This window comes from Nestor notabilis, unplaced genomic scaffold (assembly GCF_000696875.1).
Source record: "Nestor notabilis isolate BGI_N333 unplaced genomic scaffold, ASM69687v1 scaffold8512, whole genome shotgun sequence".
Lineage (NCBI taxonomy): Eukaryota > Metazoa > Chordata > Aves > Psittaciformes > Psittacidae > Nestor > Nestor notabilis.
The window spans coordinates 2,733-30,482 of NW_009919617.1; the positions used below are offsets into that span (position 1 = coordinate 2,733).

A 27,750-nucleotide genomic window follows, 5' to 3' on the forward strand; every position below is an offset into this window, starting at 1 on the left:
ATTGCTATGCGTTTTGCTGATATTTAAAGCATGGTTTAAATATAGCAGGTTTGGCAGATCACAAGCTGGATCATGTAGGCTTTCCAAATCTTTCTTGTAATTCACCTGGAAAAAGAATTCAAGTTACGTAAAACAAATATTAACAAAATAATTCACAGCTTCGTATTACAGTGTGGTCATCCAGAAATAGAAAGCCTGAAGTGCTTGCCTGAACAATCTCTACCAACCACTAGATGGTGGTCATTTACTATTATTTGGAGGAAAGGAAACATCGGTAAGAGATTCATCCTGCTGAGCAAGTACTTGGGAACTACTCAAAGTTTTCCTCAAAAATGACATTTACAACAAAATCACGATTTGTATGACTTTTCAGACTGTTGATTCTTATTCTTTTTCTCTTGATTCAGGAATTAAACTGTCCAAATAAAAGAAGTTGCATATAAACCAGTTAAAGGGAAATGCTCCTGTAAATTTTATTTAATACAGATTGCTTTCAGCAAAGATAAGCAATACAGTCACCTACAACAAAAGATAATCACTTAATGAAGTAGTAGAAAATAACTTCCTATCAGCGTACAGTAGGATTTACCATGCCTCTGATAGCTGGATGTCCAGATGGCTGGAAGAAAACTAGCCACCTTTACCTAACTTGGATAACAAAACTTTAAACCAGTACCTTTAGTCACTTCCACACATATACCATGCTCTTCACTGATTTCGGCAGACTTCAAATCAACAGTACTCAATTTGCATCTCTCTCATAAAAGTTATTACTTCAAATAACTTTTTACTAAACATTTAGATTTTTGAAACAATTACATATTGGGTAGAACCCTTCCCAGCACCGGGCTCTTCTGTTCCCATTGAGTGGTGCCCCACACGTTGGAAATGCCAAACTACAGAAAGCATGTTCCTTGGCTATCTGGGATCACGGCCTCAAAGAAGAGCTCACATTTTTAGCACTAGAAACACTGTTAAATATATCAGCATTATCACTCCATACAGATGTTTTCTTTAGTCTGGTTCCAGCAGTAGGCACTCATTGCTGAATCTAGTGACTGCTATACTTTGTAACACCATTCAGAGGATCAACCAGCAGAATGAAGTCTAAAAGATAGACATATAAATCTGAGCTGCACATACAACCTCCTTCTACAACCACTGGAAAAAAGCCATCACTTCACTCTTCTGAAGACTGGAATCTGCAACCGGTTAGAAGAATTGCCCCCTATAAGTATTTCTTTCCCAAACATGAAGGGAGCGAGTACAAGGCAATTAGCTCACAGTAAGCAGTCATACCTTCTGAAACACAAAGTTAAGCGAGATGAATCTCATCTAAAATCGTTATGAAAAACTCTCCAGGCCCTTGGCAAAGGGCTTTGTCAGAAGCAGAGGAAGAAATGTATAACATCCTGTACCTGCTATACAGACACAGATAGCAGAGGTTGCAGCTCAGAGTAATTTGTAAGATGGAAAAAGAAATTATGCTTGAGAAAAAAATATTAGGTTTTTCGCAATGTAAATGCAGGTAAAATACAAAGCAAATTCACTTACATTACTTGCCAAGGTGGATGCAATCTGTGCTTGCTTGAAGGAAGCACTGTCAAGAGGATTGTACTGATGGCTCTTCATTTCCTTACTGAACTGCTCTTTGTATTTCACCTTCCACCAGAACAAACATATCTAATATTAACATGTAGCACTTAAAGAAGGCACAGAGAATTCAGATTACAAAGCAGCTTATTAAAAGCAATTGCCTGATCCATAAATCTTTAAACAATCAAGACATTTAAATAAGCCCAGTTTAGCCACACCTGTGACTCTCTCATGCTGGTTTCAAAGTAATTTTTCTGTATCTGAATTTTACTAAAATAAAAAAATAATTTTTAGTTTTTAGCGATTAGTGGTCCTGAAGCCTTTATAAACAGGAAACAGAAACAAAACCGTATGACTCACCTGAGTAATCAAGTAAACCAGAACTGTTTGACTAGTAATAATAATCTACTGAGAATCATTCAATTCATAATTAACATAATAAATGTGGGTTTAAAGAGAAAAAAATTATAAGATTAATAAATTGTAAATCTGGCAAAATAAACCACTTGTAAATTTTTCAACCACTTCAAAGTGGCACATCAGAATCAAACTTCCCACTCAGCCATCTTCCCACCACCAAGTCCACATGTCACTCACACTGAGTCAGGCTGTCACCAGAGCCCCAGGTTTATTTGTAATTCTGCCCCAAGGAATCTCACTGCAGTACAGTCCCTTCTTGGGGACAATGTCCACCTCATTACAGTGTTAGCAAGCATAATTAAATGACTGACTGCCATCACTTTCGCTCTCTTTTCTTCTTGTTCGAAAGAAAAAGGGGAACTACAACACATGTAAGAAGAAATAAGCAATATGTAAATGTTGAGGAAATGGTATTAGAAGTAAATAAATCACAAAAAATCCATAAAACCTGCTGAAGAACTGACTTCAGAATCCGAACATATGAAATCGAACAACTAGTAAATCTCCATCCTTTGTCCTCCTTGTTGTGCATGATCATCAAACATCTGGAGACTTTGCACACATGCCTTGCTTCTTTTCAACAGCTGGGCATCATGCAGGAGAATAAAACTCAGTCTGAATTATGCTGCTTTCCTGAATATTAGTCAGACACCTGATATCTGAGCCTGTGCAATATCCATTATAATTTACCACGCTCTGCATTAAATAAATATGCAGCTTTTTCCTTACTCCTTTTTTCTTTATTCCCACATGAATGTCTGATAAAGTGGTTAAACCACCTCAATCTCCTTTATTTTTTTTGTCAGCTTTAGTTGTGAGAAGAATTTTCTTTTTCCTTTTTAATTCTTCTTTGCCTCCAAAGGCTCTCAACATGGTTTAGCTTACGTAACATTGTTATGCTTAGCCACGATGCCCAGTATTTCATTAATCTGGATAACAAGAAACCAAAACAAAGCCACCCAAACAGACACTAACCATTTATGTTCAAGAACTATATTATGATTCTAGCACTTATGCTAATTTTTCAAAGGAAGGAAATTCAAAAATGTTGTTACTTTTAAAGAGAAACTTTATCTGAACGCACGAAACTTTCACACTAACTCTAGAAAAGAATATCTATTGCCTCTGGTAGATTCGTCTGGTTCATATTGTTTGATATTTGCCTTGGCTTTGGATCAAGTGCAAAGGCATATATCTGAACATACAAAGACATCGCCTTTGTCAAAGGCAAACTGACGTTCTATGCAAGCAGTGAAGGAACAAACCAGTGGGCTTTTCTCTTTTAAAAGGTGTGTCTAAATCTTGCCTTCTAATAAAAATCAGATAGTGCTGGAATATGTGATTCAGAAAGCCTCTGAAACCAGAGATCAAGCTTAGCATGGTAAGCAAAATTATCTTTTACTCCTTGGGCATCAGCTCATATCATAATGACACTGCGAACAAGAGTTTAAATATCCAGCTACTGCAGCCTGTATTCTGCCCAGCCAACAAATGGCCACAAACTGTGCACGCAAGCGGAATGTAAAAGGTGGTCCTTGATATTCTTTCTAAATGTGAAAGCATCAGTACTAAAGGGACCTCTCTTCACAACTGGCTTGCCATGTTCCAGCTGCAGCAATTTCATGCCATCTTTTGAAAGACTAGTTTAGCAATACATTTCAACCTAGAGTTCCAGTAATAAATCCCTGGCAGTGTCATTTCTGATCACACCACACTACTGAAGGAAAGAGGGGGAGCCTGTAAACCCAGTCTTCAGAGGGCTGTGTCTCCTGATGTCGATGTGCAGGAGGCTCCCAAATTTAAGGAGATTGCCCACCAATCCAACTGTAAATGTTCCTGTTGGATTGAGGCATCTCTCAGAACCTCTAGGCCCTACTGCCTCATCTGCCTGCTCTCCTTATCGCCTTTGCTCTCCTCCCCAACACCATCACACATGTCACTCTAGCACAAAATGGAAACCACACAATAATATCAGATGACCCTGGCAGTATCTCAAGAGCACTTCCAGCAGTAATTTAACTCTGATGTGTCATAGGGGATTCATCGCATTGAAAGTTACACACCCATTCACTTTCTCTTTTATCAGTATTTTCCTGATTCTTTCTTCCTTTTGAAAGAAAGCGTGGGGTGGCAGAGGGCGAAGAGAGAAGAGCAAGCCCATGGATGAGTCACTGTGAAGTAACGCACATGGTATTTATCCTTCTTTTGAACAGGAGAAAGTTATGAATGCAGTTTAAAGGGGGAAAATAAGCCTGAGAGAAAGGCTTCTGATTAAAAACAAGGCAGAAAAATACTTCATCAGTGATTTCTAAAACATCCAAAGGGGGTAGGTCTTAGCAATGCTGTAACACGGTGGAAGAGCAAATAAAAAGCCAGAGTGGAAATGACATTTGTTAGTGGAAGCTTACCTACAAACTTCATCATTAACCAACAGTTTTATTTTAATGAGGGTTTAAAAGATGGCTACTTAATTACCATCTTAATTAAAGTCTTAAGTTTGTTTATTTTTTTAGAGAGTGTGTAGTAGGGATTAATTTAAAAGAAATGCGTGGAGGTTGCTCTCTAACTGTTGTTGAAGGAAGAGCAAACTTTGCAGGCTTTTAACACAACATCTGTGAAAAACCAAACTGGAATTAAATAAGAGGTGGGTAAACAAACTTCTCATCGGCCTTGCACAAAACCGATAAAAGTCAGAATTCCAGCTGGACAGAGCAGTGTCTTTTGAAGCTTTGCAGCAAAATTCCTAAATCAATTCTGTAGTTCAAAGCTGTTCACACAGGGAGTGTTCAGTTTCAGAAGTGGATGACATCACCCACTGTCCAGATTTACAAAGAAACTACAAAAATTGAAGCATTCAACCACTGGGATCCCAGGATGAAGCAGACACTTGCAGCTAAAGCATTTCCTCATGAACATATGAAAACATACTAAAAGAAAAAAAAATTTAAAAAAAAAAACCTGTCAGAGCAAACAGATATTGGAGAAAATGTTACATAAACAAAGAGGTAAATTAAAATATTGGTTGCTAAAAGCACTAGGAAAGCTTAACACAGAGACAGACTAAGAAAATTCTAGGCTTTTTGTGTTGTTAGTAAAAATCTCAGAAAAATATTCTACCTCTAACAATTTTATCCCTGAAACAATAAGCACCAGATCCAGCATGAAATACAAATACCTACAATTATTCATCATAAAACCAATTATTGAACACCATAAGGAAAATACTTCATATCAGCAGCTCTTTCAAAAAACTAATAAAATGCATTAGAAGACATAAAAAAGTCATAAAAAAGAGCTTGTTTTTATAAAAAATACTAAAAATAACCCAAGGTATACAATGTACATTCAGTAAATGGACAAGCTCCACATTTTCACAAGGACTAACACAGTTTCTGGTTTAAATTTGGTTTAAAATCAACAGAAAGGGGTTACCACGTGCTGTGGGTAAATATACTAGTTCTGGGAGCTATTATTTTTGCTGCTGCTGTTGTCAAAAGCTTTGTTAAATAAAACCTAAAAAGAAAAAAAAAAAAGAATAAAAAGGAAAAAGAGAGGAGAGGGAGGGTACACTGATTTTGTAGAGCCTTGAGTGCCAGTCAAACATTAACACTGTTTTCTTCGCTTTGTTTGCCTTCCTGCTTGCCTTGATTGCTTTTTCCCTTCGTTACACCCACACTGCCTGACCTCTTCTTGCTCCTGTTCTCCATACTCCCTAAATTACCTACCCATATGCACCACATTAAAACATGTTATCATCTTCTCTTCCCATTACATCCATCAGAATTGTCAACTTTGCAAATTTACTGAGGGTCAAATAACTAATATTTCTCTGCATTGTCGCAGCTTATAGATTCATGCTATTAAGGGAGATTATCAACTTTCAGCACAAAAAGTTTATAATGCTCCCATTTGCTGAGAAACAAACAGAAACCCTAAAAGCCAGAAAGTCTGGAGACAATAAAGAGATCATTAACTTTACTATTTTTTAAATCTTGTAATTGTTACAAGCCTGCTTCATGATACTTGATGAAGAGGACTGACATGACAGACCCATATTGAGGGCTCTTCCTCTCCTACAGCACAGGTGCATTCCTCATCCTGCCCCACAACCCTGCTCTTTGGACACAGAGGTCATCTTCATTTTTCTGTGCTCTTGATTTATGGTCAGTGTGTCTAAGTGTTATAATGATTCAAATAATATATAAAAACATTAGACAACTCATGGCCACTGCCTTCCCTTCGGAGGAGCTGGGGAATTGCTGAGTGCACCTCCCTGCTGCCGAAAGCAGCCTGGTGTTTACCATCTCCATGCTGATGCACGCAGATGGCTGGAAACAGTGACAAGCTGAAGCATTGCCTCCCTTTCAAAAAGTACGTATGTTCCCCATCACGCACCGCAAGCAGCCACAACAGTGTAGACTGAGGAGAGGACCAGAGAAGAAAGGATCCCAAAACATGGATCCATGCCCAGCCACTACAGTGTTTGGACCACTGAGGTTCAGTAGGAATCTTCTTTACAAATAAGCCGTAAGCAGGTTACATTTTGTCAACTGCTCCTCTCTTGCTGCCACACCTTCTGCACTATTTGGACTCTAAAAAAGTTAAAATTGCACACCAAATGCTCTCTTCGGCAGAAGTATCTCAACTACAACTGCTGCCATCCCAGTCCCTGGCAGTAAAGAGACTCTATTATAAAGCTTTTGCACATGCAGCATGCATTGTCCAAGAGAAAAAGCACATCTAATAAAAATGAGATAAAAAGTGTATTTATGAAGCCCATGATGCAGCTGGCTCAGCATCAGCCTGCAGGCCCTCATGATCCAGCGGCTATTTTCTGATTGTTGCGATTGTTCACCACAGCCTCAAGGGTACCAAGGCTTAGTGAGTTGGAGAGGGCTATTGGAAAGGGACCCGCTTTGGTCTTATTTGTGATGACAGGCAGCTGCAAGCCCACTAGGCTCTGAAATAGGCTGCAAGGAAAGGAGTGTGGCAGCCACTGAGTAGACATACAGGAAACCATACTCTAAATTTAGACACAAACCCTTTTAAAAACCACTAGAAGTGTTTGCTAAATGACAGACAGCTCCCTTTTCTATAAGTGACACCCAAGTCTAAGCAGCGCCGCACTTGCCCTTCTTAGCACAGGCTGACTTCTGAGTCTGCACGATGTTAAACATAAAAGAATCTCTTAGCAGACTTGCCCATCAGCAGAGGAATGAGCACATGATCCATTAAAAAATGGCAGAAAAAAATCTATTTGGAGAACACAAACTAATTTTGATTCTGAACATATCAACAACAAAGCAATAAAAAAACATGTCTTTTCTTTTTCTATTTGTGCAGTATTACTGCTTCAAATTTAATGATGGTCCAGTGTGAAACAGGAAACCATGCTGCAGATATCTAGGGACAATGTTTGGAGATAGCAAAAAGAGTTCAAGCTCTCACAGATACTGCACTGTTTTGCAGCTTGTTCCCTATGACACGTTATTCTTATTTTATGCTAGTTCTAGGGAAGATGTTTACTATCTAGCCAAATCACAAGTATTTGTTACACAACACTGATTTTCAGACTGTTTTAGTGTATACACTACTACACTTGGGGGGGTGGTGTGTATTCTAGTTCTGGGAAGGCTGACATGGCCTTCTCCAATCAAAGGGTGTTATTCTCCTCCTACAGGAGAGCACAATTTGTTCTTGGGTTTACAAAACCTCTAAGGGTAGCCTGACAGGATTACTAGTGAGGATTATGCAAGGCACTGTTTAAGAACTACTCCAGGGAAAAAAAAAAAAAAAAAAATTAAAAAAATAAAAAAAAGAAAGAAAAGAGAAAAGAAAAGAAAAGAAAAGAAAAACAGGTCAGCAGTCAAAAATCCCTTCTATCAGTGTCAGGCTGATCTGTAGTAGAGTCTGATGCATAGATATTAGGAGAGAAGACTCATAAGAGGAAAAGAAAGAATATTTGTGTGTTCAGCTTTCATTTTAGTTATGGACTAAAATACTTTGTCCTTTTTTTACCCCCTTTTTTTTGCCCCAAGGTTAATATGTAACAGAAAGTAGTACATAAAAGGTTCGGTTTCAGGGGGAGGGAAAGCGGGTGGTTTACGTGTCAGGCCAAATTCAGATCCCATTACTCACATTAGCAAGCAGTTATACAAAAGACCCCAGTTATTTCAGTGGGATTAATCACAGGGTAAAGTTCCACTCAAATTGAATGAGAAGCAAAATTTGCCTCTAAATTACATACAGATCAGATAATATTTTAGAAATCCTAGATAATCTGTATAAATATACAACATCTAGACAAAAAATGAGTTGGAACAGTCAAAGTTCACTGGTTTTTTGCATTAAAAATGTATATTCTGTTTCCTAAGAATCTTAAATTTACCAGTCATTGAAATACTATATGAAAAGTTTGAGAACATAATCTTCATGCAATTAGAGATAATCATCTAAAAATCTAAATATTTTCTTGCATTACTAGGAATGAGAGATCTGAATTAAGTCATTGTAAAATGATGGAGAATCTTACTTGGCTTAACAGTTTTGAAACTCCTTTAGCATGTTCAAAATCTGGTCTTCCAAGTACAGTGGGCTCCTTATTCATCTCTCCCCTTCCTTTCTTGTACTCCGCCTTAAAAAAAAAAAAAAAGGAGCATGAATCACTATCAAATTAATTGCTTTTGCTTTATCAAGAGAAATGTAAGCATCAAAGCTAGTATGGAAAGTCTTATTTAGTGATCTGCACTGACACTACTGTTCTAATCAAAAAAAAACCCTTCTCAGGCTTCAGCTCCTTAACAACAACTTATTTATTTATTGTAAAACACAGTGCACAGCATTCGCAAATTCAGCTTTAACCAAATGCACATCTTAAGCCTGAGAAACATTGTTCTCCCAATCAGGCAGAATGATTTACAGTGGCTCAGCGTTTCTTACAAGAGAGTCTGCAGTTTACACAAGATTATTTGTAGCAGCTGAAAATAGTCCTGAAACAAAACTAGGCTGAGGGGCAGCTTTTTTGAAACGCAGGGTCAAATTCCGCTCTCAGTTTCACAACTGCAGTCTTGCTGATTGTCACTGAGGTTGCACTGGAGTAAGAGAGCAGAATTAGTCCCACAAGGTTCATGTTATGTGATCTTTCCAGCTGAACTGCCTCCCATGCAAATTGCTGCAATTTTTTTCCACAATGCATTAGAAAACAGCACAGATGAATCAACAATAGGTGCTTTGCGATATCACTAACTAAATTACCCATTGCCTAAAATAGGCTTCTTGCATTACTTAGGCACTGTGAATCAGCAAGGACACGTCATAACAACCGACTGAGAGAAATAGAAGTCCCAAAGCCGCTCTAACTGCAACGGGACTTGAAGAGCAGTTAGTAAATTTGGGTGTTGAACCTAAGATTTTGTAGCTGTTCTTGCTTTTCAGAAAATGCTGAATATTCAAAAGGTGAATCTCGGATCTCTTTAAACTGTCTCCCCATAGCTGCCTAGTCAGTCTCACATTAAACTATAAGCGGTTACTTAAAATCTTGGCTCAGAGCTTTTAATATATATATTGTTTGACTTGTCTACAATAAAATATTAAACTGCACCATACATTGCTGCTTCTCAAACTGCTCCTTGACCTATCCATTAGCAGATGTCACAGTGGGAGGGCAAAGAATTTGAGAGGGGAGTTCAGGGAGGAGAGCCCCTATGCAAGAAGCAGCGTGTTTGCACAGCTCTCAGAAGGACAGCAGGGAATTGCATTTCCCTGTCGCTGCCAGCTGAGATGGGAGGAGGAAGGGGAGTCCTGGGATGTGAGCTTCTCTTGTACTGAGGTGAAAAAAGGCTTGGTATGTCTTCTGAAGCGCAGTACAGCATACAAGCATGTGACTTATTTTGAGAATTATTATCATGATGAAAGCTGAAACAAAACCACCTTTAGGAAGCTTAAGGTTGTCTTTAAATCAATAACCAATAATTGCAAAGGTCAACATCAAATTAGAAGAAACCCATAACTTCGCAACATATCAGGCAAGGTTAGTGGGTTTTTTGTTGTTTTGGGGTTTTTTCATAATGAAACCTCCATATCAGACTTGAAGTTGCAGGTTTTCTGCTTGTGACATTTGAGAATTTCAGCAGCATTCTAAACAATCTGTCTGACATTGGAATAAATAAAATAACATGTCTAAAAATACAAATGGTGTAACAGATGAACATACATCACTTATTATCTTTGTTATCTCAGTTGCCATCTTTATGTCTGGCCTGTTCAGCACTTCAGTGTATCTATGAGTATCTTGCACATCCTTCTTATAGGATACCTGTCAAACAAAAAACAGTTTTGTTTAAAATAGACAAACAAAAGCATTTGAAGCTTATAAATAAGCTCTGAATGATCTATCAACTCAGCCATCAAATTTAATAAAACTCTGTTTGACAGAGATTATTTAGTTGAACCCTCACACAGGTTAACAGGAAAAGGAAGAAATTCAAAAGCATAAAATACAATATTTAAATGAAAAATGGTTTTGCTTAGAAGCACAGTAGAAAATTAAAGCACTGCAAAGACTGAAACATTAGGTTTTATCGTTAAATTTCAGAGGACTTCTAAGAGTACAGCTTTTTTTGTTTTATGCTGTACCCTTTTTTAACATAAACTAAACCCGCTACGATACTGAGCACCGCAGCCTGGCAGACTGCAGCTACACTGAACAGAAACTGTAACTCTACCACAGCAAACATCTTGCTCAATAATAGGCAGCCGTGCAGCTGGTACGTAACTCGATGACACAACTCCACCTCAGCATCCCCCCACTCCCCGCAACTCCACTTATCTGCTCCTCTGCACAATCATGCGAACGAGACGGCTGAGTGTTCCAGCATGTGGAGTACAAAACTGAATCTGTCTGTGCAAAAGCCGCTACTATAATGAATGAGCCCAGAAAGCTTTGGCCAGAAGGCTAAACCACAGGTAGGAGAGTCCAAACATTCTTCATTTAGCAAAGCAATCACAGGAACAGCACAGACCTCAGGGACATTAGCTCTGGGACCACAAGTTATCCTTCTCCCCCTTCAGGGTCTGTAGACTTTTTCTTCTTCCTTGCTGTAGCACATGTATCAATCTAAGCCAATTTCCAAGAGCTGCCTTACTGAATTATTCTGAATGATTAAGATAATCGCCAGATAGTGTCTGACAAATTGAAGTTTCAGGCAAAAGTTAGAGAATACCAAATTAAGTCTACAGAAAACAGAAAGTATTAGAATAATTCCTGCTTTACCAGACAGTCTTCTATATTTTCTTCTATTGTTTAATAAATTTAACCAACCTCTCATGATAGTATTTCAACATCAAGAAAGTCCTCAGCTTGAAGCTTCACTTATAAACTCCATTCCTACTTCCAAATGTTCCAGTAAACTTTCACTCTGGGTACAATGCAACAAACTCATAAACTGCAGCATGCAGCAACAAATATAATTTGTAGAAATGTTATTGTAAAAGGAAAAGAAAAAAATCTTACTTTTTGGCAAATATTTTACAGGCAACAGGGAAGTAATTTTGCATCCATATGGCTTTAGCTAAATAGACAAGCTAAATAGGCTTCATTGTTGGCAGCTTGCCCACAAATAGGTCTTATAATTTTTAACCTACAATGAGTGACACACAAGTGTAATCACTGATAAAATAAACAAATAAACAGGTTGGCTGAATACAGCCCAAAGTATCACCTACCAAGAAAACAGAAACTGATTCTTCCAGCTGGTTTAAACCCCTGGAAGTTTTGTTTTGGTTAGGTTTAGATTTCCTCTATTTTTTTAAGAAACTAGATGTACAGACAAGCATTTGCAATTCAAGGCTTTACATGAATTTAGTTAATTATATGCTGTTCATCCTAATGACCACATGAGGTGAGGTGAAAACCACAAAGGCAGCAGAAACAGGTTTCTGAATAGCACCCTATCATCCATGTAAATTGCAAATTAAAGGCCAGCATATGTGCTCAAAATAGAAATTAGGAATGGAGTGAATTTAACAACAGAGAATCAAGAATAGTGGTGATAAAGTTGAGGAAATGTGGTCACTTATTGCTCCCAAATGACATGATCATATAGTACATGAAATAATGGATTGTGGTTAATTTCAGGGGGAAAAGGGGGGTGGAATAAGACAGTGACAGTCCTTTATATTTCACGATTTCCAATTATATTAGATGCAAGGCCAATTGCTATAGCTTTCCCTGAGTGAATTATTATTCTTCCTGCACCTAAACCAGTATACCTATTACTTATGTCTGAGGGAAAGTCATCTAGCATTTTACAAATGTCTGCAATATATATTTGCTCCATTCTGCAGCTTGTCATACTCCAGTGAGAATAAAAATGTTATGCAGCAGAACAGTAGTTTGTCAGAGGTAGGCCAAAGAAAGAAAAAATATGTTTCCCATTTCCTGAATAACCTCAATCCCTGGATGCTGACCCTTTCCCACTGGGACAGTGTGCTGGCCTCTATTACACAGCTGCTATTCTGTTCCATGTAGTGATTTTTTTTATTTTTTTTTTTTATAGTGCTATGTTGGAAAAGTAAAACCAGAGCTATTCCAAGGGAGCAGGGGAACAGATGTAGACAGGGCAAAGCAACCAGCTTGGTGTGTGCGCCCATAGGCACCAAGAAGATGAAAAGCTAAGAAGCCCACAAGAGGGGAGAAGAGAAAACAAAGCCTGGTCAAGGAAACAGCAGAAGCACCCCAGAAGGGGGACATCTTTTCTCCTGAGTTGGTTCAGCCCTTATTGAGAGGCTTAAACACTGACTGGAACCTCCAGGCATTATATGATGCACATACTCAAACTTCACTTGAAAGCGTTGCTAAAGCTTTACCAAAAAACATCACCAAAGGTTCAAGAATTGCTTCTTGTTATGAGGACCACAGGTCTACAAAACATCTTCCAAAACTGTTTGCATAAGAAAAAGCAACCAAGATACTGACAAGAGCAGCAACGAAAGACCTAAATGGAGAATTTCAGCAGAGCAGTGGGAATTGCAAGCGAGAAAGAAGCAGGGACAAAAAGGAAGAAAAATTGTACCATCTCTAGTTTTGAAGTTGCTAATAGTAAATTAAAAATACTAACTAAATTTAAATGGTTTTTTACCCCAATTTGAAATTACAATATAAAGTGGTTACATTGTTGAATATTTTTAGAAACAACAGTAATCTGAACAAAAGCCATTCTCATGATTACATACTCTGAATTGCCACTAGTTTTTTAAAAGCATGGAAAATTATCAGTGCTTGCTCACAATTAGTAGACTAATTTTAATAAGGCAACACCACCAGCTCTTATAAAAAGGCGTAAGGTCCACTGGGAATAAATCTGGTGGTTTATTTACTCCAGCTGAGGGTCTTGAAGATGCTTCGCCTTTCATGATGGTGTCAGGACATTGGAATGCACTACAATGCTGCAAAGTAAACAGATTTTCAAAGGTGCTGCAAAACATCTCAGGTTGTCAATCAACAAACTGAAACTTCTGCTACATGGTGACCCAAGCACACTTAGGTTTAAAGACTCAGACCTTTCCTGCAATCTTTTGTCCTCTCCCCTATTCCAATTCCAGAACTATTCCAAGCTATAGGTAATAAATTATTAAAATATGCACAAGCAGCTTTGAACACATTCTGCCCTCTTGAGATGCACACACAGAAGCCAGCAAGGAGCTGGGCACACCTATCTGCAAGAGAATTTGTCTCTTACTGCGTGTCCCTGCTTAGTATTTTCTAAGACCTGCAAGTTCACTTACTAATGGCCTGTCAGCTGTGTCTCTGCCCCCTTTTCTCTCATCTGCACTTTGGGGTCCATCAGCACTAAGAATATGACTAGCTGGTGACAATCATCATTGGCAACAGCTTTTCTGATCCCCACTCAAATGGTGTTGAAAACTGTTCCCGGCTTGTGTAGAAGAGACAAACACATTTCTGGCCTATTACAGATTGATGCAGTCATCCTTTCCAGTAATGGGCTTGAAAATTGATTGGTCCCAATTACATCAGGAGTAAACACATCATTTTCAGCACCAGTTGGAAGTGGTCCAGGGGGACCTGCTGTTGACAACCACTGTCAGCAGAAAGTTAGTCAGTGAAAGGTGATTTTTCTAATGCAGATGCTGAACAGAGAGCCAGGAGAAGCTTTAACATGATCTGCATCAAAACAAACATCAACATTTTGGTATGTTATTGATGGTGTTTAAGCACATTAAGCTCAAGATATGCTGATTTGGTCTTAACAGAAAGTATGTAATCTTTTGTGTGTGGGGATTGGGACTGCAAAATAGCCTCAACATGAAAAAAACCTTACTCCTAAAACAATACAGACTTCTTAAATATTCAAATTTAGATAGTCAGTGAAAGAGTATAAATTACCTCTACTGACATCATATGGACTACGAAGCACATACATATACATCAAAAGTTTGCCCAACTGTCAACTAATGTCTTAAAAGCAGCACTGTTTCATACATAGGCGTAAGAGAAAAGATACTAGGGCTCCAACCTTAGATATGCAAACTGCCTTTTAAATGTTCACAGTTGAGTCTATTGCAGTTTTCTTATTTGGAGAATCAGAACACCACTTCCTTATTTCATACAATGTACAAGTACTTAACATTTTTTTTCTGTTCATAATGCCCGGTGGTGGATCAGGTCATGGAACGAACATGCAAAACTGTGATCCACAGCTTTGTTTACCTTGATCAAATACTATGGGCAGCTTCCACCCAGGCACAATGTGGCAAGTGTTTTCTTTGCTTAAGATATTCAGTTGTCATGTCATTTCACTATTCAGTTAGTTTCTTCTATCTATGTGATCCTCAACTACACGTAAGGTGAGCCACTATGTTGAGACCTGATGGTTTTCTAAGTGCCACCACCTAGTTTTGGTCCCAAGTTTGGAAAGTTCCAGATGAGCTAAAAGACATTAGCCAAGCACAGACATAAATTACGCTCATGGTCCCTACTTCACTTTTCTCCAAATGCCTTTGTGTGCCAAAGTCACATCATTAACATTCACTTCACAAAACTCAAACACAACTTACAGAGAAAAGTCCTCTGGTTTGGATAAACATGCTTTCGTTCAAGCATTATGTAGTATTTATATTATTTTTCAAGTAAATTCCCTACCATTGAAATAGTCATTTTTGTTTGTTTGAGAGCAATTTTCTTCAGTCTAAGTATGAAGAAGAGAAAAATGTTGTTCTCATACATGATCACATTGTTTGTGAAATTTTACAGTACTTCCCCATTACACAGCTTCAGCCCACGCTTATAGAGCATGTTAATGATATTCAAAGTGGTGTGAAGGCCTACAGCACATGACAGTTTCAAAATGTCAGCACAAATGTATTGTAAGTTGAATACAGTCTTAATTTTTAAAGGAAATTGCACATTTCACAGAGTTGTGTATAAATGTCAGCCTTATTTTAAGGCTGAGTAAATAGTCTTAAACACATCCTAATCCTATTAGATGCAAACCCTGTGTGTAAAGGTTGAATTGAGTTGGCAGAGCATTGTAGGTAAACATGCATTCTGCTCCCATAGGTATACTGTACTGAGTGGTGGATAAAAGAGCTTTGTCCTTCTATTCCCCCAATAGTTTCCCTCCTTTTCCCCGTACTTTCAAAGCTGTGATTCTACAAATAGCTTGAAATAGTTCTGAAAGACAAACACTCCACATTTGGGATGCTCACTATTCCACGCTCTGACTCAAAGATGAAAACTCACACAGCTCTTAATTAAACCTGTACTTACAAAACAACGAATACACAGCTATTCACAGTGGTGCCCAAACAATTACTCGCAGGAGCTCTATAACTCCACTGAACAATAACTGAACTTACATAACTTACTCCTTTATGTGTGATAAAGATGCATCCCCAATGAACTGCAGCTCTCCATGAGCAACCAGAAAGAATCTGTTCTTAAGCAGATAAAACTATCTGGTTAGAGTTTTACATTGGTATGGAGGGTTTGCTGGACTTCTTTGCAGTTTGCTCAGGCATTCTTCCCTCCTATGTTTGCCTTCATTTTCTTTTATTTTGTTTTTGGGGTTTTTTTTGCTTGCTGCAAGGGTGGTAGAAGACAAAACAACTGAATTTCATTTACTAGCACACTAATCCTTGTACCACAATAAATTTGATTAAAACACTCATATCATATTCTTCCTGATGTCACTACCTTCTCTGAGAGGGATTCCAATGTCTCTTCCCAACATTATTTCCTTTCCTTGTAGTCCACCATCATTCCTACTGCTAGGTAAATAATTCTCTATTGCTTATGGGGAGAGAAGTTCATGTTCCCAGCTCCTATGCTCGGTCAATCTGACTTTCTGATGCTTCCAACAGCAGTGACAGACAGAATTTGACAGGAAGAGGTAATTCTGTAATCAGGGCAGGTTGCAAATTACTGCTGGGAGTTCCAACACAGGTATTTCCCAGCAGAAGAAAAAGTTATTCTTCAAACATAATGCTTCCCTGAAGTTTTCCAGCAGACTTTTAATCAGCAGCCAGCTGTCAAGATTCTGCACACACAGACATACATCTAACACTGACATTTAGTTTTCAGCCTACATAACCTAAGAGTGTTTGTTACACTGTCAGTAGGGAAGACAGGGTAAATTTAAGATAATCCAAAATGAACACCCAAGATTCATTTTCTACATTGTTAACAGCAAACAAATATCCCATTTATCTAGGAAACAAGAGTTATAAAATCACCTACCTACCTGAGTTGGTTACCTAAGAAGAATGGAAACTAATCATAATTTTAAAGCTTTTTAAAGCTATTTACATGTCAGCTGTTCTTCCCGGTTTTGTGTACCCTGTAAGAAGACCTCACTATTTTAGCCAATATTCTCTTAAAATTTACTTTGCTTATAAGTAAGCTTTTACAAAACCTAAAACTAAAAAGTTTTTCTTTAAAGTCGTGTTTGTATCATTCAGGACACTAATCTTGGTAGCATTTCTACCACCAGCAATGGTGCATTGGGCTAGCATAAGCTAGCTTAACCATGATATCCAAACTGACTCAACACTAATAAAAAATGTAAATACTATTATTAGGGGTTTATATCGTGAATTTAAAACAATTATACAAAAATATTGTAAAGAAGTTAACAAGCAGATGCAAAAAAAAAAAAAGAAAAAAGGTAACCAACTTTGAAAATATTGCTAAACACTCTAAATTATCTAAGTTACCTAAATAAAACTACAGAACAAATACTTTGGTCAATTTCAGTCAATGGTATAAGCTAATGCCCAGCATTAAACTGAACTCTATGCTTCAGATTCTGTAAAATAAGTCATAAACTGTTCTTTGAAAATCATTTGATATATATATTCAAAGAGATAGGAACAATGTTATTCATGCACATCCAAGTGTGTGAGAGCAGGGCAGAAACAGCCCCCCTTCTCTCCTCTCTACAGAACCCTGAAGAACCAAGTGTTGGCAGTGTAAGACACTGAAACCATGCTGGTGAGGTCTTTATGTAAACATAGAGCTTTATAAACATTTAAAGTACAAATAGGTACACATGAATTCAGAGAACCTGTGTTTGTAATTTTATTCCAAAATGATAGCACTTAATAACAATTTCTACCAATAAACAGTAACAACCACTTCACATTGAAGTTTAGAATAAACAGCGCATACCGTTACTTGCATCGTATTTTATACACACATCATGTCCCAAATTACTTCAGAGTAAATATGTAAAAAAATACCAACTAATGCAATATGAAAATATTCCACGCCCAATTAATTTCAGTTAATAGATGTATTTACCCAAAACAAGCAAATAGATGGGGGAGTACTTACATCACTCTGGTATTTATTGACTTCCATAGCATGCTTAATATCTGGAGGCTCCTTCATATGTGCATAATCTGAAGTTCCTTTCTCAGCATCATGCTTTTGTTTATAGAGAACCTGAAAACAGCAACATTATACATTTGTGCCTCAGCAGAGCACGTATAATAACATGAGATGGGTTAAACCTAGTGTCGTAGTGTGCCTGTATTCAGGAAGAAATGCAATAACTAATTAAGCTCCTTAATGGAACCAGAACCCTGAAACAAGAGTAGCTTCCACCCAAAACAGAGACATATGAGGCACAGTTAGCAGAGACATTTCTCTACATCTGTTATTGCAACAGAGGTATGAGTAGACAAGAGGGAGAAAAATATACCAAAACAGAAAATTCGCCTTAACAAGGTGAGAAAACAGTCCAGGGAAAAGCATAAGCAAAAGGTTTTTTTGCTCAAAACACATTTGAAACTATCAGTTAAGTGACTACTTCAGGTTTAACTTTTTTTATTCTGTTAAAAAAAAAAAAAAACACAACAACAAAACCAGATTTTGTGCATTCCTCATGAACAAACAGGTTTACATGAAATACTCACAGCCCAAACATCTGTTTCTTCCACTGTTAGGAAATTACTAGCACAATGCACATTTTGACTAGCCCCCAGATTCACAAAGAAATCTTTACATTCAATTGTCATCATGCTAAAGGAAAATGGAATTGGATTGTGAGTTTATAAAAAAAATTATTTTTTTAATAGAAACTGAGCTCAATGTTGGGCATTCATCCAGCTTCCACTATACTCTGTTATGCTTACATACACACACTCATACACTAAAACTGCCTGAAAAGCTGATCTTGCACTTATCCTTGTCGGAAGCTTTTAGGCTTACATCAAGAAAATTCACCAGGTTTTGATTCTTGAAGAAGCAGCAAGCATCAAGAAAATTCACTTTCTAATAGCTCTCAGGAGCACGCATTAAAATAATCCCCAAGAAAACAGCAAATACTAAATAAGATTGAAAGCCGATCAGGAGAAGAAGGATCTGAAACTAAAACCCTCAATAGCAATAAAAGAATACTGTGAAAGTTTTGAGGTGGGAACTCTAAACTACAGTGAATCAGACCCTTTTAGGACATGATACTAGAACTGTGAGAAAATGTTGTATCTGTTTGTGTTTAAGGCAGCAAGATTGCATCAGAGTCACAGATCAGGGTGCCCAAGGCAATATATTAGTATCTCCCCTGACCATCTCAGATTACAAAATGATATATAGGCTGAGAGATTAAGATGAAAAGGCCTGGGGTTTTTTTTGCACTGCTACTATATGAATGAAAATACCAAATTAGGAAACTTAAAATGTGCCATCTCCTTATACAGTGTAAATCCCACCATGAGAAAACTAACAGAAATGACAATTAAGTGTCCACTATCTTGGGAAAATATAACTGCTTCTTTAGCTTAATGTAGGAATAAACTGACTTGTTAGACAGCCCTGTTCTTCCTAACTTTTCACATAATTTTTATTAACTGATTTAAGTAACCTTGAAGAAATCACAGGTTATGAGGAGTTCAATAGCTGTCTAGTTTTGGACAGTTTAGTGCAGAACTATTTCCAGATCTGTAAATCAGTTCCAAGAAAGCATGAAAAAAATGTTTATGAGGGTTATTTCATCAATATTCTTAGAACCATTATTTTACATGATAGTATGTGTACATTTATTTGTCATTTCATGTTAATTTTCAAGTTTTAGCTAAACTGAATTTATTTTTTTTTTTTCCAAATCTATGTATGAAACTACTGTACATAGAGATCAAGTATTACAGGTCATTGACATAACCTCTACTCTGTAGTGGCACCATTTATTAACTTAAGAAATACAAGGTAATTATTTGAGTAGGCATGACTCCAGATTGAACTAATTTGTATGTACTCGTTTCTTATTTTTCTTATCTCTCCTGTACACCAGTGTGTGAATAGGAAGCTGCATTAAGGAAGGCTTTGTGCTCTTTTAACTTAACTCTGACTGACCCTCTGCTTTTGAATACTTTGAACACTACTAAATTTTTGTTTTTGTATTTCTCTTTATAGCCAGAAAGCTGAGCCCTGAACTTAAAATCTACAACGTAGGATTGTAGAGGAGGAAATGTTTGAGAACACAGAAAGTGTCGTTTTAATTGCTAGATACTGAACTAGATTAGCTGATGTATTTGTGTAAAACAAAACTAGAGAAGCCCAGAAGGCTAATACCTGCCATCATAAAAAAAGAGGAATTCTTGAAGAATGAGATTTGAAACCATAAAAAACCATGAAGAATTACATAAAACAGCCTGATAATGTGTAATATGATCGTAAATTATGCAGTAAGCCACAAAAAATAGCTTTATCATAGTAAGAACAAAAAAAAAACCACCGTATATGAAAATAAAAGGAGAATTCTGCCTATAAGTAAGAAAAACTCTGAAACTTTCTCTTGAAGTTGAAAGTATTGCTTAAGATTCACTTGGTTCATCATCTTTAAGAACAAACAGAAAATATTTAAGCATTGACATATAGTTACTATTTGAGATATTGCCCTGTGCAAAGGAGAAAATGAAACTGCCTTCAGTTTGCTTGAGATTATTCCTTTCAGATAAGAAGAAAAACAGTGCAATCTCTTCTTATGGCAGAAATAAAGTGATGAAAAAACTGATGAAATGCATACTTTTCTTCAACACTGTTTCCCCTTTGAGCAATTTTAAATACCTTTATCACTGTTTGTGACACCTTATTAAAAAAATTGTTCTGTGTAAGGAAGGGTTCAGTATACTGGTCTTCAGACAAAAAAAGACTTGGCACAGAGCTAGCAGTGATCAGAAATTTTCCTTCAGAAATACTGTCCACGGGAAAATTGTAATTTTTCCAGAAAATGTCCATTTCCTTCCAGAAAATCAAAATGAGGGCTCCCTGCCTGGACTGCTCTCACCAACTTCATTTTCTCATTGCAGAGAACAGGGAAATTGGTGAGAGCTTTGTAGACTGGCAGGGAGGGTGAAGTTAAATGGTGAGGACAGGGACTTACGTTCTCTCTAGCTTACCGTGGGGACAGCTATGATAGAAGAGATGAAGACAGGAAAATCTGCTTGCTCACTCTGAAGAAAGCTAATTAGAAGGCAATAGACATTTTCTGTATATAGAAAATGGATGAAAGCCACCCAAGCTATGCAAATTCTTTTTTATTCTCCTGAAACACTTTTTTTTTCCACAAACAGTGTCATGATTTTTTTGTCAAAATTTTTGATGCATTTCCTTCTCTATGGGTGTTCATTTCCACCTTCATGCCAGTTCTACATAAAATTCAAAACAACAAACATGGGCTTTATGCAAAAGCCCGCAGAGATAGTCTGGCTTTAGTCTTTCCTGTGTATTTTGAAGAGGGAATTGAGCATGAATCAATACAACCAATATGGGGAGAAAGCTCCTTAGGAGGAAAATCACATATGTCAGAGTGTTGTACTCTCCATTATGGTAAGATCCTGTCAGTGCTGATGTTGAATGGCTGAAATGCTTCAGAATGAGGTCCTGGCTCTGCTAAAATCCAGAACAATTGCCGTATCAGTTAAAGATAGTGCTATGGCAGTCTGCTTGTTCTGGAGAGGACAGTGGAGGGCAGCTGTAGGTGGGCAATAATTTCTTGTGAGTAAAAGGAAATTTCACCTAGTTGCCTCCAAGTTCCTAAATTATGAGTGTGAGCTGAAACAGAGTACTAGACTTAGGCTAGATCTAGGAAGGCTGAAAACAGCGCTGCCAGGCAGCAGCAGGGCAGCAGCACTATTTCAGGATCAAACATCATATCATGGCAGAGACCATTTGTGGAGGACCATGTAAAGAGATCACCCAGTAGAGGCATACTGGCCTCAGCAGGCAGCAGTGGAGAGAGTCAGTGGCTCTCTTTCTTCCACACCATGATCCCCTAGTCCCGACACACCTGCTTGGCAGATGAGGCTACAGATCCAGCCAAGAACACGGCATCACAGAGTGAGAAAGCACCTGCTTGATCTGGCTACAAAATCATTCAAGCCCAGCCTTGCACCCAAGCAGCATGAAAAGGGAGTCAAAGATGTAAATTCCTTCTAATGTGGATGGGGAGGAGAACATGTAATTTCCACCTTTCAGGAAATCAGCACCTATTTAAAATCAGCTTAATATAATTGAGAAACAGACTGCAGTTCTGTGCTTGTAACAGCCTTTTTGCAGGAGGGTTGGCACAATGGCCAGTTGGTACTGTTCCCTCTCCTTCCTAAGGCATACTCATGGTCTCCTCTTGCTGAAGTGATGACCTGTAAGTTCACAATCCCAGCTAGATAGGTGCTGCAGGAATCCCCTCTGCCATATTCTGACCCAGTTGAAATTTGAAATCCTTGTATTAGCTACTTAGGTATCGCAGTGATAAGCACAATATGGCTTAGATTTGAATACTGTAGAGATTTTCCACTAGAAAATCCCCTAGGATTTCTCCCAAAGTAGCATTAAATTCAGGTCCACTATAACAGTAACCACAAGTTGGAAAAATGTGTCAGCGTATCTTTAAGTTTTATGGTAGATTATGATTTATAATGCATCTATTCCTAAGGGGATGGAATGAATTTTACAGGAAAAGTTTCTGCTTAAATATAACTCATGGTATATGCATATCTGTTTCTCTACAACTGTTGGATGATTGAAGAAAAACTTCAAAAAGTATCAAATGAAAATGTTAGTCTTTAAAGGGGTTTTTTTGACAGATCAAATGGTTTCATTTTTAGTCTCAGTTATTTATCTTTTCTGCCACATCACCTATGTTAATTAACCTCATTTGTATATACTAATGTAGAAGATACCCATTTAGAATGAATCCAGGAGTAAATCTGTGGCAAACTAGTTAACTAATGTTTTATAAATCAAGCTAATGATTTAAAAATGTTACACAAGTTTAATTCCCAATTTATTTCTACTGTAATTCTTCTAATCACTCACTTTACAATGAAACACCACATTAATGTCATATCAGCTACTGTGCTACTTTAACTTGAGTGTATATATGTTCCATTTCAAACTATGGAAACTAAAATATACTTTATTTGCTTAATATAGCCTTGTTTAACACATTGTTTTAAATCAAAACATTTCTCCACAAGCTGTCCTGAGATATCAGTGCTTTCTTCAGTTATGAATATTTTCCCTTTCTTGAAAAAAAAAATAAAATCACTGCATTACAAGAATGCATATTGAGATACAATCAATTTTATGGATTTAGGAGTGTGTTCGCTTCACAGACTGGCTGCGCTAAACTATACGTAGTTAATAGCCTTGAAAGAGGAGAAAGGCAAAACAAGAAAAATGTGGAAATGCTTGGTGGACAGAAAGCCAAGACCATCTATCAGCTGTAATTCTCATAAGTAACAATGAAAATTTGCAACTTCATTCGTATTACACATACTTAACACTCACAATTCTGCCGAGATCAATGGAAGTGGAGGGTCACCTGCCTACATTAAAGAGTATTATATTTTTAAGCCCCTGGAAGCAACTGAACTTAAATTTGCTATTTTACTGTTTGTTTGCATGTTTTACATAATTACAATATACTTGATTTCATATTTTTAGTTCTATAAAATTTGTTGTGAATGGTAGTATGATGTAGACCATCAGAAATACATTTACTGCTACCAGTAAGTGGTAGTCATTATGTTTTCTTCCCTTCAGCATCAGACATTTTATAAAACTAATACAACATTCCTATTGAAATGGCTGTTCTATAAGATTTGTCTGTTCTATAAATGCAATGCAATGTCACTGAGTTCAATTATTCCTTACTGCATTCATGGATTTCTAATGGATTTCATTGGACTGATGAACGCATTAGCAGTTTTTAAATTTATATTTAATAAACGTAACAAGTAAAACTGCAAACATTTTATAAGTGAGTAGTTCTTGAAGTTAAGAAGTTATGGTGATAAAATCTGGATGATAAACTCACCCAAATAAATCAAGCAGGTAACCATGTATCTGTTCAAATACACTGGTCAAATTGGTCATATTCTGTCACACAATTCACCTAAAAATCATTGTTATGATTCTAAAATTGTACCTTGCTTTGAAGTTGCATTAATTCCTTTGCAAATACACTGTCAATTGTGGCTGGCATCTGCTGATAAAGAGAGCTGGAAAGGTCTTTTTTAGCAGCTCCTTTATACTTCACCTAAAGGGGAGAAAAAGGTGGCATATAATGCAAAAATTAAGACACAGGTATCATATTACCTAGGTTTTGTATTCAATTAAATGGCATAGACCATTAGAACTAAAATCTAGCACTGTCATAAACCTTCAGGCAAAACCAGATCTTTAAATAATAACTTTAAAATACTTCAGGTAGATGTGTCTAAATTACAAAACAATGCAAAGTATCTCCTAATTAAATTCAATAATTTGGGGGGAAGCATAAAATAAGCTAAACAAAGCAGTTATTTTTCTAGCCTTTTTAAAATCATCTCCAAAAAACAAAATGATCTTTTCTCTTTCCATTTTCCCAAATTGTGAACAACAGGAGCAATGAGAAGCCAACAAAAAATACTTTATTGATTAATAAGCAGTAGCAATTAAACAGAAATGGAAAAGACAGGCACATCAAACTTAGCATGTCTGCCATCATTTCCATTTCGTCTTTTCATATTACAGACTCATTTTCCAATTAACCTTTCTCTATCCTGTACTTTCTCCAGTGTTCAGTACTAGCAATTCCTCGCAAAAGGGTTTTATGAGACAAGCCAGAATAATAGTTCAAAATCTGGGAGGCTTTTGCTTCAGACCCAAGTTTTTCAAATTAATTAAACAATAATGTCAAGTATTGTTGTGAAAGTAATCATAAATATCAAAGATATCTTAAATGATACTGTCTAATGTCATTAATTTATTGTGCAATATTCTGCTTTTCGTTAGAGACTGGTTCCCCATATGTATTACATATATTGTTGCTGTTTCCCAGAACAGAGGACTCTTTCTCACTGTAGTAGACATGCTGTTAAGAATTTCAGTGTTCAAGTTTTGCAAAAATAGGTTGTGGGACACTAGAGGTCAGTAATTTACAAGATAAACCATCCATCACATCTGGTTTCAGGTAATGCAGCAATAAGCAAACAGAGCACTCAACACTAATAACATAAAACACGTGGGTTTTAAAATTCTTAAATATCTTTATATCTCTAAATCTTTGACTAATAATTAGCAGCTTTTCTTTGGAATCAGACAGATGGATTTCATAAATACTGCCTATATATTGTGCTTTGGTGGACTACAATGGTCTGTCCTTAGAAAGTATCATTTAATCATTTATGCCCCTTGGGATATCCCACTCTTTCTCAGATAATATGAAGACAAATGTAACAAAAATACTCATCAGATGCATTTATATGCAATGTAGCCACACAGCAAACTGATGTATATCAGGAACAGAATATAGAATGTATACAAATTACAAAACTACAGACAGGGATATTGGGATGTTCTTTATCATAATCATAAATGTAGCAGAAAAAAAAACAAGGCAGCAAACATTTAAGTCTTCCAACAGTCACAGTGACAGAAAAATCACTCAGAACCAGCAGTTCCTTAACAAAAGCAACTCTCTGTCAGGTAAAATTCCTGATGGTATTCTGACCTGTGGAAAATAAGCAGAGATGTAATCCTACAACACCTTGTAGCTCGGACATGATGAGCTGCCAGTAAACTCTGCTCTGGCATTTTGGAAGCTACTGTTCTTTCTTTGTCACTACTGTTCTCTGTGTGTGTTATGTGAAGACCTAAAAACTTGGCATGGGTATGTACATATATGCACGCTAGAGCTCAGGCGACCTGCTATTGTCACTGACCTGATGTCGGCCCAGTCCCCTTGCTGAATGAGGACAGGGATGATAACAGGGCAGCAGTTTCCTTGTCTCCTCTTTGATATCAGGGTATGAATTCTCCACATTAGGGAAATTATGCACAGCTACAATTTGCAAACCTCATCACTGCAGGATAAGTAACAAGAAATCGTCTTCCTATTCCTCAGTTCATCCATCCATAAAATGGGGTAGGAAGGACTGCCTATTCAGAATCATTAATAAAATACCTTGGAATTCCAAAATTAACATGTTGCAAAATTCCAAATTATTATTACTCACATATAGATTACACACTATTATAGCACTTTAAGTCACTTCAGCTTTAAACAGATTTTTTTACTTGAAACAAGCCATCCTTCACCTGCTAAAAACCACCATATTCAACTGAGAAAGGATAAAAAGCAAAGAGAATTCTTCATCCTTTTAGGTCTTACCTCAGAAATAAAAGCACCAAGACTTTTCACATGTTTTAGCTGCGGGGTGTCAGGTACAAATATGCACTTGCCTTTAGATTTTTTAAACTCTTCTTTATAGTGTATCTACAAAGAGGAGAAAAAAGAAAAAAAAAAAAAAGAAGTTTAAGTGTTCTTTAAAACCCCAGAAAAATAAACAATGGCTATTTTTATTTATTTTTTCTTAGTAGCATTACTTGATTTATAGATACTATGATAGGTGGCTTGCAAATACCTCAGACTGAATCAAATTAAGCCATAAAGGGAAACACTCAGTTCTCACACACGGTACCAGAGCTATGTTAAAGTCACAGAACTCTTTAATAATGAAGATGAAAAAGATTTTTCTTTACATCTACAGCATATTTCACCACTGTTGCAGATGTTCTAGTATCTCTAAAGAAATAAGACTCAAATAAGTGATATCCTTGATCCTTGATCTCAAAGATAAAATTGTTAAACTAACTTCTAAATCAGACCTAGCAAGCACAAAATCTGTGTAACACAATCAAACGCCCCTTTATGAATCCAAGAGTTACATGAATAAATTCAGGCCACTGCCAACTCATTGCCTACAAAGCAGCCAAGCAGTTTTGACATGCAAGTAATAACAGAATTTCTTTAACACCAAACAAATTCTGATTTGAACCATTTTTTAAAGCACATATGCACAAAGTAAACCATTTCTGAAGCAAAACACTAGAACATATTTTACAAGAAGAAAAAAAAAAAGGTGAGGTTTTTGGGGTTTTTTTCATAACAACCAACCTTTTTCTTGCTATGGGGCAACAATATGGGCAGGTATAATAATCACATGACTGTTGATAAAGTCAGTTACTGTTTCTATTAGTGAGACTGCAAGAAGGATAAAATCTATGGACACAGTGAATGTGTAGGGACCTTATTATGCAAGAACTGCAAGAAGAAAGATAGTGGATTTACAATGAGATAGACTAAATAAATTTTTAAGATAGACACTTTACATGGATAGCCTTTAACGTTTTTAGTGACATTTCTTTCTTTGTAAATAGAATAATTTAGCTCAACGCAAATTGAATTATTTAGTATTAAGCTTTCATGGTTATTATCTGCTACCGATTCTCTAACCTCATTTTCACATTCTGCATAACAGCAGCTTGCATTTATGCACTTTAGACTTGCTGACAAGCACTGACAGAAGCAATATGATCTGCATCTGAGCATTATAGAAATATGCAGTCTTAATTTCCTCTTTCTCTGAATCCTTAATGGATATCACAAATTCCAGTCTATGCTCCTCTAGAGGGACTTTGAAAATTCATGCAAAATATGGCTGCCTACACAGATTCAGCTCCTGTACTTTCTGACGCAAACATTTTGTCCACCACAGTATGGATTAGACAACACCAAATTCATTTCAAAATGTTGACTACATAATCCTTACACAGGAAATAATTTTGGTTACTATTGAGCCCATCCACATTTGGACTACTGGAGGAATCTACATCTCATTACCAAATCATACTGTCTGCTTTTGTGGATTCTAAATAAAAACTGCTTGGTG

The 27,750-nt window shown here is 36.9% G+C and overlaps 1 protein-coding gene across 1 annotated transcript; it reads right to left on the bottom strand.

Moving 5' to 3' along the window:
* On the bottom strand, nucleotides 1-26,294 carry LOC104402430 (nebulette-like; the record flags this gene model as incomplete). The annotated part of the gene is made up of 7 exons (XM_010010307.1): nucleotides 1-105; nucleotides 1,555-1,662; nucleotides 8,549-8,650; nucleotides 10,229-10,330; nucleotides 17,867-17,977; nucleotides 23,964-24,074; nucleotides 26,190-26,294. Coding segments are annotated over 7 exons (744 nt in total), but the record flags the coding sequence as incomplete, so codon positions are not given.
* Between the last annotated feature and the right edge of the window lie 1,456 nt (nucleotides 26,295-27,750).